This window comes from Mandrillus leucophaeus, unplaced genomic scaffold, assembly GCF_000951045.1.
Source record: "Mandrillus leucophaeus isolate KB7577 unplaced genomic scaffold, Mleu.le_1.0 Scaffold1164, whole genome shotgun sequence".
NCBI classification, from domain to species: domain Eukaryota; kingdom Metazoa; phylum Chordata; class Mammalia; order Primates; family Cercopithecidae; genus Mandrillus; species Mandrillus leucophaeus.
In genome coordinates, this window is record NW_012099921.1 from 28,741 (window position 1) to 44,132 (window position 15,392).

A 15,392-nucleotide genomic window follows, 5' to 3' on the forward strand; every position below is an offset into this window, starting at 1 on the left:
ATAAAAATATTACTCCTAGCTATGTAATCATGAACTCATTTCATATCTATAAAACATGAGAACGTTTTCCTATCTCTAAAATATAAAGAGCACCTATTTCACACAGTGGCTATGATGAATAAATGAAAAGATCTATAAAGTATAAAGTATTTAGCATAGTATCGGTCATACAAAAGTGTTCAATAATTTATACTTGTTTTGAAGATAACTCAAACTGGAATTGATCACAAGACACAGAAAGCACAGTAACAGTAATTCAAATGCTACAATCTTAGTTTTGTAAATAATCAAGATATGGGGGATTGGCTAAATTTCTTTGCTGTATGAAAAATTACCAATTAAATTAATATATAAATAAGATTGAAGGAGGGAGAGTTATCTATCTGATTTCAACATTTGGCATCTATTTGGCTAACAATTCATTCCCTGTTTTGGAGAACCTGTGCCCAAGACAAAGTAACTGGTCCTTGGATATTGTGGAGTTGGTAAATAGCTCTAGTACAAGGCAGGAAGCAGTAAGTGTTCAGACAATCATTTGATGCTTCCCTACTCTGTCTAAGCATTTTATGTATATACATGCATCATTTTAATTTATTTTTCATAGCAATCATCCAAAAGATACGTATTGTCTATCATATTTTAGAGTTGAGCAAAGTGAAACCATATGTGTGTCTGTCTCCAAACTCAGTGTTCCTTTCCCATCCTGCTGCTTCACATAAAAGAGATGTTAAGTCAAAAGAGAAACATTACTTTTGGTTCGGTCAGAGCAGGATGGACCAAAGTCAGCTTCATGAAGGAGAAATAATTTGAGTTGTGTTTTGTAGGAGAGAATGAATTTGAATATACAGATGCCACAGAAGGTTTTCTCAGCAGAGAAAACAGCATAGACAGCTGGAAAGGGGCATATACAGGGATCAGCAGGTGGTTCAGGATGTGAAGAGCAGATGAACAGGGTAAAAAGTGGGTATTCATAGATGAGAAAGATAACCTTGGGCAGCGAAGCATATGAGTGTGGCTGGGCATGGTGGCTCATGTCTGTAATCCCAGCACTTGGTCAGGCCAAGGTAGCAGGAGTGGTTGAACTCAGGTGTTCAAGACCAGCATGGTCAACATAGTGAGACCTCATCTCTACTAAAAATCAAAAAGTTTAGCCTGGTGCGGTGCCACATGCCTATAGTCTGAGGCACTTGGGAGGCTGAGGCAGGAGGACCACTGGAGGCAGGAGTACCACTGGAGCCTGGGAGACCAAGGCTACAGTGAACTATGATTGTGCCACCGCATTCTAGCCCAGACGACAGAGCAAGATCCTGTCTCAAAACCAGTAAACAAATGACTGAATCCACCACTAAAGCAGGAATGGAGAAGGAGAACAGCCAAGATCAGCATGTTCATGAATTGCCTGGTGTTAACTATAATTACTTGACCAAAAAGTCCAGGCTCCAGATATTTATACACACTTACACATTTAAATGGTCTTGCCTTTCAGTCTTCCTAATTTTCTCTAATATTGCCCAATTTTCTTTTTCAATTCCTTCATCCTCCAACTTTTTCCCACTAATAGGCTCTTCTTTCATCTCATAGTGATCTAAGTTCTTCTATATCCTGCAAAAAAAAAGAAAAATGTTAGCTTATTCAACCTATTTTTCTTCAGCAGTTTCTTACGCAAAAGTTAAATTATTCTTGACTCAATGGTGGACAATAAACAGAATATATCTATCCTATGGGGAGAGAGAAAAAGCCCCACATTCCATTCAAGAGGCTCTCACCTTTTATATCCTGTATTTCATTTAATAGCTAGACTCTGGGTAAAGCAGATTTAAATCTTTACAAAGTCACAACTATTATGAAATAAGCCATCATTTATTTATTGACTTCTTTATTTATTTTATTTTATTTTTTTTAAGATAGAGGCTCACTCTGTCACCCAGATGGGAGTATAGTGGGGCAATCTCTGCTCACTGCAACCTCTGCCTCACAGGTTCAGGTGATTCTCATGTCTCAGTCTCCTGAGTAGCTGGGATTACAGATGTACACCACCAAGCCCAGCTAATTTCTTTGTATTTTCAGTAGAGACAGGGCTTCCCCATGTTGGCCAGGCTGATCTCAAACTTCTGATGTCAAGTGATCTGCCCACCGCAGCCTCCCAAAGTGCTGGGATTACCAACGTGAGACACCACGCCTGGCCAAGCCATCTTTGAAATCTCCTCTTAAGAGGAACCTTTGAAACAGTTTAGCAGCAGATGTCAAGAACCTTAACTGTTCATAGTTTGTTCCAGAAACTCGACTTCTAGAGTTGTATTCCAAGAAACCAGTCTAAGATGTAAACACAAATTTAGGCATAAGGATAACTATTTCAACCTTGCAACCACAAAAACAAACAAAATCTGCATGTGCAATAATAGTAAAACAGTTAACTCAATTCCTTTAACTATTAAGAGGCCACTGAAATACCAACACAGCATAATTTCTCCTGTATCAAAAAACTTTGAAATGAAAAATGGAATACACGTAGGAATAGAAAGAATTTCAATTATGCTGAAATAAGCACAGAAAAAGACCAGAAGAACTTATATTGAAAGGTTAATTTCAATTAATTTTAGTTGTTATCTCTGGAGACATTTGGTGCTTTCCCCTAATTTCCAGGTTTATGGTTTTATGTAGTAAGCATCTATTGATGTTAATAACTTTAAAATAAATTAGAAAAAGAATTTGATCTCAGGTGCTCAGGAGGCTGAAAAAGAAGGATCATCTGGGCCCAGGAGTTTGAGGCTGCAGTAAGCTATGATCATGCCAACTGCACTCCAGCCTGGGTGACAGCAACCCTATCTCAAAAACTAATAATAATTTTAAAGGAATTTGAATAACACCCCACAGAACAACATCTTAATTCACATTATTCTGCTCCCTCCCTTCCCATACTATCTGTTCTTACACATATACAAATATATGCAGAATTGTTTAAATCCTAACTTTTTTCAATTACCTTATTTTTCCACTTCAACTGCCAAAATCTCTAAAGGAGTAGTTTATATTTATCTCGATTTTTTTTTCCAAGCTGGCTAACTAACCGATTTCTAGATCAGATTACTGACTACCTTCACTCAAACTCTGCCCATGACTCTGTACTTCATGGAGCTCCCTTCTCCCTGTATACACCTTTCAGCCCTGATCTTCCATCCTACACTTGTTTTTCCCCACAATGCTCACAAATGCCTTTGGCCTATATTTCCTCCTGTACCTTCAACTTCGGTCATGTTCCCATCCACAAAACTTCTCTACCTCAGTATTAATCAGCACATCCCAACAACGTATCTTTCTAAAACAATATTCTCAGCACACGATTCCCCGCTTAAAGCCTTCTTATCAACAAACACAACAAATAGAAATATGCCTATCTCAAATTCAAGATTCTATCCATCTGCCTTTTCTGGAAAATCTTGCATTCCATGACTTCAACACATCAAACTTCCTTCTCAAAACAAAAGCATCCAATGCACCAAAACACACCATGTCCAAAGTCATTCTGGGCCTGTTCCCATGTTGTTTTAGGAGCCTAGAATATCTGCTTTTCACCTGTCCTAATCTGACACCTCCAAAGTCCAGTCTCCTGCCTTTATAGATTTCCCTCAAAGTTGTGGTCCCTTGTTTTTCATCTTGTGAAGGGAAAATGAAAGGGTTCATGAACTTTAGTACAATGGCTGCCTGACCCATGGAAAAGGTTTAATGTTTACATGCAGCTTAATCCACCTAAGCTAAACTGCATAAAAACATTGAAACAGACTCTCATTCTAATTGGACAATTTTAAGAAGTATTTTACTCCCAGACTCATAAAACAAGCCTACAGCCAGGCACAGTGGCACACACCTGTAATCCCAGCACTTTGGGAAGTTGAGGTGGTGGATCACCTGAGGCCAGGAGTTCAAGACCACCCTGGGCAACAGAGCGAGACTCAAATGCTACAAAAAATAAAAATAAAAAAAATTAGCTGGACATGGGGCACAGGCCTGTAGTCCCAGTTACTCAGGAGGATTGCTTGAACCCAGGAGTTCAAGGTTACAGTGAACCGTGACCATGCTACTGCACTCCAGCCTGGGTGACAGTAAACCCTGTCTCAAAAAACAAACAAAAACAAGGCTACAACACTACTTTTTTAGTTCTGAATCCCTCTAATGTATATTTTACATTAAAAATTTCCAAACCAAGAAAATGAAAGCCTAAATTAATTATAAGACCCCAAACAGAAAAAAATCTTTTAAAACAATCAAGACCATGGAATTCACATACATTCTATTTGGTCAATGCAGAGACATAGAAGATCTTTGTTCCAAAGTTTAAGTTTAAATGAAAAGCTTCAGAGCCTAAAAACATCTAAAAGTATACCCATGACTGACAACTGGCCTAGGCTCATTGTCTTTGGAATTTGCTCTACTAAATTTGCTACTGTATGAATGTATTCCCTCCAAAATTCAAGTGTTGCCAATGTGATGATATTAAGAGGTAGGTCTTTTAAGAATGATTAGGCCAAGAGGGCTCCTTCCTCCTTCATGGGATTAAGGCCCTTATGAATGAGGCCTCACACGTTGGACTAGATTGCTCTCCTGCCCTTCTTCCTGCTACCATGTGAGGATGCAATGAAAAGGCCCTGAGACACCAAATGTTGATATTTTCATCTTGGATTTCCCAGACTCCAGAACTGTCAGAAAATAAATGACTGTTCTTTATAAATTACTCACTCTCTGTTATTCTGTTACAACACTATAAAACAGACTAAGACAAATTTCTTTGAATGATTTTTCAACAAGAGACAGTTTCACTACTTCTGGCAAGTGGTCCCTTAAATATTCTCAAATTCTCCTTTTATGCAAACATAAAATTTTTTCAACTCAGTAGTTTCTCTTCCAAAAAATAACCAAATACAGGTTAAGTACTGATTAGTATTAAATATAATTTTAGTGCTAAAAGTTAAGAGCTTTTGTTCTCCAGAAAATCAAATCCAAGAATTCAGATAAAACAATTTGCTCAAAGGCATATCATGAGTTAGAGGTAAAGCTAAAATTTATAAGTTACATTCCATTCCAAATATGATGTGCTTTCAATTATTCTACATTAATATTTATTTATAAAGAAGATTAGAGAATGACTCAAATGTTCAAAACTGAAGATATTTATGATTTTTTTTTTTTTTTGAGACAGAGTCTCACTCTTGTCGCCCAGACAGGAGTGCAGTGGCATGATCTTGGCTAACTGTAACCTCCACCTCCTGGGTTCAAGCAATTCTCCTGCCTCAGCCTCCTGAGTAGCTGAAATTACAGGTGCCTACCACAACGCCCAGCTATTTTTTGTACTTTTAGTAGAGGCAGAGTTTCGTCATGTTGGCCAGGCCGGTCTCAAACTCCTGACCTCAGGTGATCCAACCACCTTGGCCTCCCATAATGCTGGGGTTACGGGCATGAGCCACCTCACCTGGCCAAAATGTTATTCTTATATAATATACCTACTTCAGCCATCTCTTCTTCTTTCTCTTCTTTTGAAGTCACTTCTTCTGTTGTCCCATTCTGAAATAGAGAAAAAATCTGCCAGGGTTACACAGAACAAGTATGCACATTAGAAGACTGGTGTAATAGCTTTAGGAACAAACTCCAGATGTGTATAAGAGACAGCATTAGAAGACTGGTGTAATAGCTTTAGGAACAAACTCCCAACCATCTGTCACTGCAGTCCCACTACCAGAGAGCTTATTAAAATTAAAATGTGCATTTTAAAATCCAACTTTGATTTGACAAACAACAGTTCTCAGCTTTTAAAAATGAAACAATTTTGAACAATTCAACTTAATGGATGTCTTAGGAATAAAGGAAAGCAATCAATCAAACATAAAGCAAAACTGAAAAAAATTTTAAAACATAATCTAATTTAAAATAAGAAAACATTTTACTTGTATGGCTATGTGCATAAGATCAAAGGCTTATTTTGTTTAAAACAAATGTCCCAAACTATCAATTCCTCAAAACAGCTACCTTTTTAACTTTGAAAAGCCTGAATCATTACATAAATTCAATTTCCTTACATTTTAAGAGGTCAGATGTGTTACTTATAATAGACACTTCCCAAAACTAAGAATTATGAAATGATTACCACCTCACTATAAAGGAAATTTTCTTTTAAAAAACATGTAATTTACTATCAAATATCTCTCTACAAGACATAATTTACCAATTAACACAAATTACAATTATCAAGTTCAGAAATGAATGTAATGAATTTTTAGGAAGGGCCTTCATAGCCAGTTTGGGCAAAGTTCAAAAGACAAGCTTCCTGGTCAGGACACAGTATATAAATGTATCTTCAACCATAAAGGCCAGTTCAGGTTAGAATCCAGAATATGTAAAAGATCAAGAAACTAGGATCCAGAAATCAAGATCAACAAAACTGTCAGCAGTATGTAAGCAGCAGCTTCCAAAATGTAATCCACCCCTTTTTCACTTCCCTAAATTATTATATTACAAATTCAATTATTCTGGGTATCTAAAGAATATATACCTAGCCTCAAAATCCCAAAGAGTTTGGTTGCATCAATGGTTGAAAGAGCATTTTTGAAATGCTAATTTCAAAGCCTACCCAAAGAATCTGTTTTGCAAAACTCTCTGAGGTGATTCTCACATGCATCTGGGTCTGTCACCACTAGCCCAGTTACCAGCCTTCATTCTACACATGAGAAAGCTGAGCCCCCACCCCCTCAAAAAGGGGAAGTAATTTAATCAAAACAAAAAGTGAGTTAGGGCTGTGAAATCCTAAGATTTATTTCATTTCGAGGTGTGACCTGGTCCTCTTTCTAAAACCCCACTGAAATGACAGAATTTTATAAAAGAGAGTAAGTTCGCTGCAGCAGCAGCAAAACAACAATACAAAAAGAATACCCTTAGTGAACCAAAACTGTAAGGACATGCTGGAAGACACAAAGCAGATGGAATCAGACTGCTGGGCTCGAGAAAACCACAAACCCAATCCAAATAATGGAGGGACCACTTTTGTTGGAAGAATCAAACATTCTTCATCATACTTGTCCCAACTATAGTTGGTAAGAATCACTCCGCTAATAGGAAGCCTATCTTGAAGGTCTCTTACTATGACTGTCAAAACCAGAGAGAAAAGACAGAATGTTTTTTAATATAACTCAATGCAGCAGCAAAATCTTATAACAGACTCTGCCTCTTCATTTTTGCTCAAAATCTGGAAAGCTCACCGGCCAGCACCTCCCCATCCTCATGCCACAGGAAGAGCACAGGTCTGCAAACCAGGAGGGGGAGGTAACAGCAGAAAAGAGTGACAATTCTGAAGACACTCATAACTACTCATACTGCTCAAAGGTATACCTCATGTATAAATGAACAGATAACCATGTATCATCAGAGAGTTGAAGAAAATTAGCAACCTGAAAGGAAGGTGCCAAGTCAAAGAAGCACAAATGACCTGAAGCACTGCTAATGAAGGAAATAAACAGAATTGTAAAACCTAATTGGAATCTTTAGCAGTAATTGAGAAGATACTGTATCCACAAAATACAAAACAGATTACTATGTAAAAGACAATTCTAGGAGGTAAAAATAAGACCCCCAAATCAAAAAATGAAAAAAAAAAACCACTTGTAGAAGGGCCAGAGCACAATGGACTTGACTCAGCAAAGCATTTAAGGTGACTCATGTCTGTAATCCCAGCATTTTGAGAGGTTGAGGTGGGTGGATCATGAGGTCAGGAGATCGAGACCATCCTGGTTAATGTGGTAAAACCCTGTCTCTACTAAAAGTACAAAAAATTAGCCAGGCATGGTGGCACATGCCTGTAGCCCCAGCTACTCAGGAGGCTGAGGCAGGAGTATCACTTGAACGTGAGAGGTAGAGGTTGCTGTGAGCCAAGATCGCACCACTGCACTCCAGCCTGGGTGACAGAATGAGACTCCATCTCAAAAAAAAATAAAAAATAAAAGGAAAACCCCCACACTTTACAGTTACACAGAAAATCATACTAACTATCAGAAAGAACTGAGAATCAGATAGGCATCAGAGTTTTCATCTATAACAATAAATATCAGAACATAAAAGAGTAAAGACCTGGAAAGAAACTCAATTATGACCTCAGAATTCTATATCTAACTCCCTCAAGACAGGAAGCCTATCTGTGTATGTTTGCCTCCAGATTCTCCACATTGATATGGATGGAGTACTTTATACAGAGTCAGATATTTGTTGAACAAATGATAGCAGACAGTAAGTTCATGGAACACACTCCATACACATCCCCACAAACCCTTTCTAGGGGGAAAAAAACCCAGGATATTATTCAGGGATATACTTGAGGGGCAGGGAGCAGGAGACATAATACAAGAAGTAGCAATAAGCAAAGACAACAGTAACACCAATAGTGAAGTGTAAATGATTGCTAATAATCTAGCTGAAAGGTCACTTGCCATATTCTCTGACCATACTGATGCACTAAAAATAACTCAAAAGCCACCTGAAAATGCTTTTTAATTTTTTTTTCTAAATAACTCTTGGGTAAAAGAAGAAATTGATCCTCATGCCTCAATCATCCAACTCCTAAGTATGTGCCCCAGAAAAATGCTGGCACAGGGGTACCATGAAATATAGACAACAATGATCATAGCAGCATTCGCTGTTCCTAATAACACTGAAAACAACCCACATGTCTGTATCTAGCCAAGGGGATAAATGGAATGGTGTATTCAAACAATGGAGTAAATACAGCAAAGCAAAAGAACGATAGCTACGCACAATAGGAACAAATTTCACACACAATATTGAGCACAACAAAGGTATGAAAAAATACATATAGCATGATTTTCAAAAGTTTAAACAATAGGCAACACTACACTGTATTGTTCAAGGATGCATATGTGAGCAATAACACTAGAGAAACATAAGTTTTCTGTAGTGCAAGCAGCGTGCCTTTTCTTCTTCACCTCAGTGCTGGCTAGGTGTTGGTTCCCAAGTACTCACTCTAACTATATGTTACAATAAGCTTATGTTTTACATAGTTTCAATACATGTCATATCTCACAATAAAAAGGTTTTTTTTTTGGTGGGGGCAGAGTTTTGCTCTTATTGCCCAGGCTTGAGTGCAGTGGCACGATCTCAGCTCACTGCAACCTGTCTCCCGGATTCAAGCGGTTCTCCTGCCCCAGCCTCCTGAGTAGCTGGATTTGTAGGCATGTGCCACCACACTCAGCTAATTTTTGTATCTTTAGCAGAGATGGGCTCTCTCCCTGTTGGTCAGGCTGGTCTCGAACTCCTGACCTCAGGTGATCTGCCTGCCTTGGCCTCCCAAAGTGCTGAGATTACAAGCATGAGTTACCGTGCCCGGCTAATAAAAAGTTTTAATAGTAAGAGCAATGAGAACATTGGACGCAATAAAATGACTTAGAAAATACAAACTGTTTAGAAAATAGATTTTAAAACTTGTGTAATAAAGTCAAACAGCACCCAAAGAAAATATATATTCTTACATGTTTGTTTAAAAAGCAATTTAAATTACATTGATCCACTAAACTAGAAAAAGTAAAATAAAGAAAAAGGGGAAATAATTAAGACATAAGGAAAATGTGAAAAGAAACCTACTAAATTTAAAAAATAAAACTAAAGGAGGATTCTTTCAAAAGACTAAGATAATAAAACAATCACGCCTCTGATAAGTGATCAAGATAAAGAAAACTTTGAAGGGAAAAGGGCATAGAGCCACATGTTAGTATGATGTAAAAAGTGAAAACTTTACACATCTTTACAACACCTTTGAAGTGTGGAAGAAGTGCTCATTTCTTTTAAGAATCTACAGTAATGAAAACTAACTGAAGAAATGGAAAATCTGGAGACCAATACACAAGAAGGAAAAAGACAGACTCATCCTCCAAATTGGACATTTATTTAAACCAGGGTTTGTCAGCCTCAGCAATATTGATATATTGGGCCAGACAATTCTTTGTGGAGGGTTCTCCTGGTGTGTTGTGGGACATTTAGTAACATCCCCTCTACCCACAGAATGCCAATAAGACCTCCCGACCATGGCCAGTTGTGACCACAAAAATGTCTCCAGATATTTCCAAACGTCCCATGGGAGGCAAAATATTCCTGCAGTTGAAAATTACTGTGTAAACTAGATTTACATCCTAGGTGTTAGAAAAAAAGATGTAAAGCTTCCCAAGTTAGCCCTGCATACCCTTGATACTGGAATGAAATAAGAGCCTTAAAGGAAACAAACAAAACTTTAATCTTATTTAATACAGAAGTAAAAAATAGAATAATACCATAGCCGTTCTAACAGTGTTTATTATAGGAATGCAAGGATGATTCAAAATTGGGAAAATTTCATCAGGTAATTCACAAATTATATTTCTCCATGGAATTGTAGGCACAATCATGAAAAACAAGGTAGCTCTATATGCATTAAGTTCATGTGATATTCAGTGGAAAATACAAGTTGCATATGTCTTATAGAAAAAAACTGAACACTGAACACATATTTTTACTATTTGCTCTTTGCCCTGAGGCTCCACTAGAAATACAGTGAAGAAGAAACATTATATAAACACACAATTACAAAAAAAGGAATGGGGTTACCAACAGAAGATAATTCACCTCCATTAGACAACGACAGTAGATGGAAAATGGTTAATTAATAGAGCAAAGCAAACAAAAGTGGAGGTCAGAGGGATACCAATTACAAGTAGGCTAATTTGTCCCACAGCAACCTGGAAAAGTTCTAGACTCAGACACCAGGTATCCCCAAGGGTGGGACTGATAGGCAAGACTGAAAACAGAGATTAACAAAAAGCCTACATAGAGAACACATTTTCCAGGCCCTGAAACACACTACTCTCCCCCATCTCCTTAAGCAGAACCCAAGCAAACTTATCTACCTCAGACAAGAGAATGTAGATATCACCTCCAGAGGAATGGAGTAGTTCCAGCCATCATTTATGATTGCACTCGGAGATAAGATAGAGGGGTAGAGGATAACAATCAGGAATCAGCATATATTCCCCCTAAAAGCCATCAGTTGCCAAGTATTGGCCATGAAGAACTCCTACTCAATTTTTTATTTTTATTTTTTATTTGTATTTATTTTATTTATTTATTTATTGAGGCAGGGCCTTGCTCTTTCACCCAGGCTGGAATGCAGGAATGCAGTGGGATGATCACACCTCACTTCAGCCTCAACATCCCAGGCTCAAGCGATCCTTCTGCCTCAGCCTCCCAAATAGCTGGGACTACAGGTGGGTATCACCACACCTGGCTATTTTATTTATTTATTTTTTGTAAAGATAGGGTCTCACTATGTTGCCCAAACTAGTCTTGAGCTCCTGGGCTCAAGTGATCCTCCACATCAGTCTCCCAAAGCACTGAGATTGTAGGTGTGAGCCACCACACCCAGCCTCTCAGTCTTTTAGTACCTCTCCCAAATATGAATGAACAAGAATGGGAATTACAAAAAGGAATACAGGCTGGGCATGGTGGCTCGTGCCTTTAATCCCAGCACTTTGGGAGGCCAAGGTGGGCAGATCACCTGAGATCAGGAATTCAAAACCAGCCTGACTAACATGGAGAAACCCCTTCTCCACTAAAAATACAAAAATTAGCTGGGCGTAGTGGCACATGCCTGTAATCCCAGCTAATCAGGAGGCTGAGGCAGGAGAATTGCTTGAACCCATGAGACAAAGTTTGCAGTGAGCCAAGATCACGCCATTGCACTCTATCCTGGGCAATAAGAGTGACACTCTGCCTAAAAAAAAAAAAAAAAAAAAAAAAAAAAAAAAAAAAAAAAAAAAAAAAAAAAAAAATTTTAAGGAAAGGCTTTAAAAAGAAAAATAAGACAAAAATAAACTAAGAAAAAAAAGTATTAAAGAACAAAGAGATGCTAGAGAGAAAACAAAAGAGTATCAAAATCACTTCATAAAGACACTTGTGAATGTATTATATGAATAAAACAAAAATAGAATATGAATAAGGAATAATCAGAGAAGAAAAAGTTCTTAGAACTCAGGGTTCACCTTGGGAGTTGGTCCCCAATGAGCCACACCTCCTGTCATCATGTCTTTGAACAGGCCCATCCCACAGTGAATCTGGGTTGGCCCCAAGACTCACTTTAACCTAGAGAATTTGGTAGAAATGACACTGGACCTGTTCCAGGTCTAAGTCTTAAGAACATCTGGCAGCTCCGCTTCTGTGCTTCTGGAAGCCAAAACAAGTACTGACTATCCTCTTGGAGAAACAGAAGCCACAAGAAGAGGCCTGAGAAGATGAGATACTATGCAGAGAGGAAGGTCACATGAAGAAACACCAAGACAGCAGACCTGTGGGTGAAGAAGCCATCTCAGACACTCCACTGCAGCTGAGCATCCAGATGACCAGTCCCTGACACCATCTAACTGCACAGTGAGAGATGCCAAATGAGACCAGCAGAAAAACTGTCCAGCTATCCCCAGTTAACCCATACGGTAGTGACAGACAAATGTGTAGTTTTATGCCATTAAGTTTTGGGAAAATTGGTTAGGCAACAATAAATAACCAAAACAAAACTTAAAGTTATGACTGTCCAAATAAAATTTCCTAAAAGTCAAAAGATAAAAATATTCCAGAACTTAAAATTTAAAAAAAATTAGAAATAACGTGAGATACACGACTCAAGACAAAAGGACTAAAATCCAATTAACAGACACTTCAAAATGAAGAAACAAAACGGAAAGGAGAAAGTTAACAAAAATATGACAAGATTCAAGATTCCAACTTTGAAAGAGTCTATCCATAGGCCTGTCCATTCAGTGTACCCAGCACAACGAATGAAAAAAGACCCACATTAAGTACAATGTTGTGCTATTTCAGCTCACCAAGGAAAAGACAAACTCCTAAAAGCTTCCAGAAAGTCATGCATAAATGAGTGAAACTCAGGATGACATGAGGTTCCACCACCACAACTGGTTAGAAGACAACAGCACAGACTTTGAAATTCTAAGGTAAAATTATCCTCAACCTAGAAATACATAATCAACCAAACTATCCATCAAGTGTGAGGGTAGACTATGACAAAAGAGAATAGTGATGGGGATGTGCTATGCACCAGGCACTATTCTAAATGGTTTACATGTACCAACTCATTTAATCATCATAGCTCCCTAGAAACATAGGTACTAATACTATCACTGGTTCCCCCATTTTGCAAATGGAAAATTGATGCATAGAGCAATTAGGGAATCAGTCCAAGGGCATACAGCTAATAAGCAGTAGAACCAAGATTCAAACCTGTCTCAGACTGGCTCCAAAACCCAAACACTGGATTGTATTTTTTCAGAAGCTAGAGATCAGAAAATATACCACCCCATGCTTCCTTTGGGATTTACTTGAGGACATAGTCAGGTAAAATGACAAAGGGAAAGCCAAGAAAGATGACATGGGATCCAGGAAACTATGGATCTACTCTAGGAGAGCAGATGAGAAAAACCTCAAGATGACATCTGCACAGCCAACCCAAAGAACAATCTGCCAAAATGGGCACAGAGGAGCCAAAGGCTTTGGAAGAGAAGGAGATCTCACAGAAAAGGCTACAACAGAATTTTTTTATTTAAAAATTACTATTATGAGGAAGACACTGCAAAACAAAAAGCAGCACCAAGAAAACAAATATCCTATCCTAAATATTCTAGAAAACTTGGCTTTATAAAGTCCTAATCATAATTAGTGATAACTTATATGACTAACGATAATATTTGAGGAAGGGAAAGTGAGTGGTATAAGAACCAAATTCTCATGTGTTATACTAAAAAGTCAATAACTGATACCTAAATAGATAAATCCAGGAAGAAGTTAGGGGTAGTGGTGAGCTAGTGGAGATTTCTGTTGCTTGCAGGAGATAACATTTGGGCGAGTCCTTAAGAAGCATAGACAGACTTAAGGAGATGGCATTTCTAGGTGAAGGTAATTCAATGAACAAAGACAAACAATGAAAGAAGCAAGAACATTTATGGACACCAAGAATATTCACAACAAAAAGCTGGTGTTAGGGAAAAGGGCAATTTTTTACCTGTCATACTAAATGCTAGCAGCTCCAAAGAATGAAAAGGTTATTTTTAGTATCTAAAACAGAACAAACAAAACAATTCAATAGGAACAGAAAAACAAACTTCTAAATAAGTTGAATAATTTTAAAAAATCATCCTAGTTTGACTTTTTTTGAGACAATTTATTTTCACTCTTGAACACTACAGAATTTTTACTTTACCTGACCTATGGGTAGTGGTTGATCTGGCATCTCAACATCCAGGTGCTTAGGAAGGTTATCTAATCTGCAGAGTCCACATATCCAGCACTTCAATTGCTGATGAAGCTACAAAACACATCTCAGTAAATAAGCATTATGTTAAAGAGCCCTTAGAAGACATCAATAATGTTATGATTACTGTAATCAACCCAGTAGGAAATAAAAAAGTTTGTTATTACTCACCTACCACTTACAGATTTAAAAAAAAAAAAAAAACCCTTTAAAATATTTTCAGGAGGCTCTAGTTTAAGAAAGTTACTATGGCTTGGGGTATAATCACTACTACTGATACCTGGCAGAATGACAACAATAAAGACAGAGGATGGAAATTTCAGACATTGTCCAATTTCTCATTGCTACCTTGTTTTCCTAGAAACTTACAACTTCAAACAAGAGAACCTTAATACATTAATGAGGCTACCAAAAAGAAAAAGAAAAAAAACCACACACAGGCAGTGTTGTTACACATGGATTATAAAAGTATATATTTCAATCATAGTCAGTTAAAAGTACAAAAGCAAATGTAATCCAGCAGACAGAGCCTGGAAATCTAGATGACCTTGGATATCACATCTAATTCCCTGAGTTTGAGTCTACTGATCTGTAAAACAAAGAAATGAAAACTTTCCCAGAATGATAAAGATTAAATGAAAACTGTAAAACATTTGATATTTAGTAGGCTCTTAAGTGTCTGTCTAAAAAATAATAATTCACTAGGAAACTGCAACGAATAACTAAATTTCCATGTTTAAGTCCAAATTGTATTGTAAGCACATTTACTTTAAGGAAGTAAGCAAGGTAAACTATGTGCACAAGTGTGGTTTTCATTGTTTAAAATGTTTTTCAATGTATAAGGTGACTCAAATGGGATCTAATAAGGCAACTCACTTCACTTGGTCAGGAACAATTTTCTGGGTATCTCTGACCAAGAAGAGAGATAAAGAGAAAGAAGCAGGTTCACAAAGGACAAAGAAAGAAGACACAGGATTAGAATGGGTTAATGAAGCAAAGAATAAGCCTTCCCAAAGTGAACAATGAAGAAGGTGGAAACAGGAAGGTTGAACCATAA

At 37.6% G+C, this 15,392-nt stretch overlaps 1 protein-coding gene across 1 annotated transcript in view; it reads right to left on the minus strand.

Annotated features, from left to right (window-relative positions):
* Window positions 1-1,459: 1,459 nt before the first annotated feature.
* The window catches only part of LOC105553314 (ubiquitin-conjugating enzyme E2 Q2-like), a 29,770-nt gene continuing 15,837 nt past the window's right edge, over window positions 1,460-15,392 (minus strand). Inside the window, 3 exon segments of the mRNA XM_011999351.1 lie at window positions 1,460-1,602; window positions 5,500-5,556; window positions 14,285-14,389. Of these exon segments, the coding sequence (XP_011854741.1) occupies window positions 1,576-1,602; window positions 5,500-5,556; window positions 14,285-14,389 (189 nt within the window). The 3' untranslated portion in view covers window positions 1,460-1,575.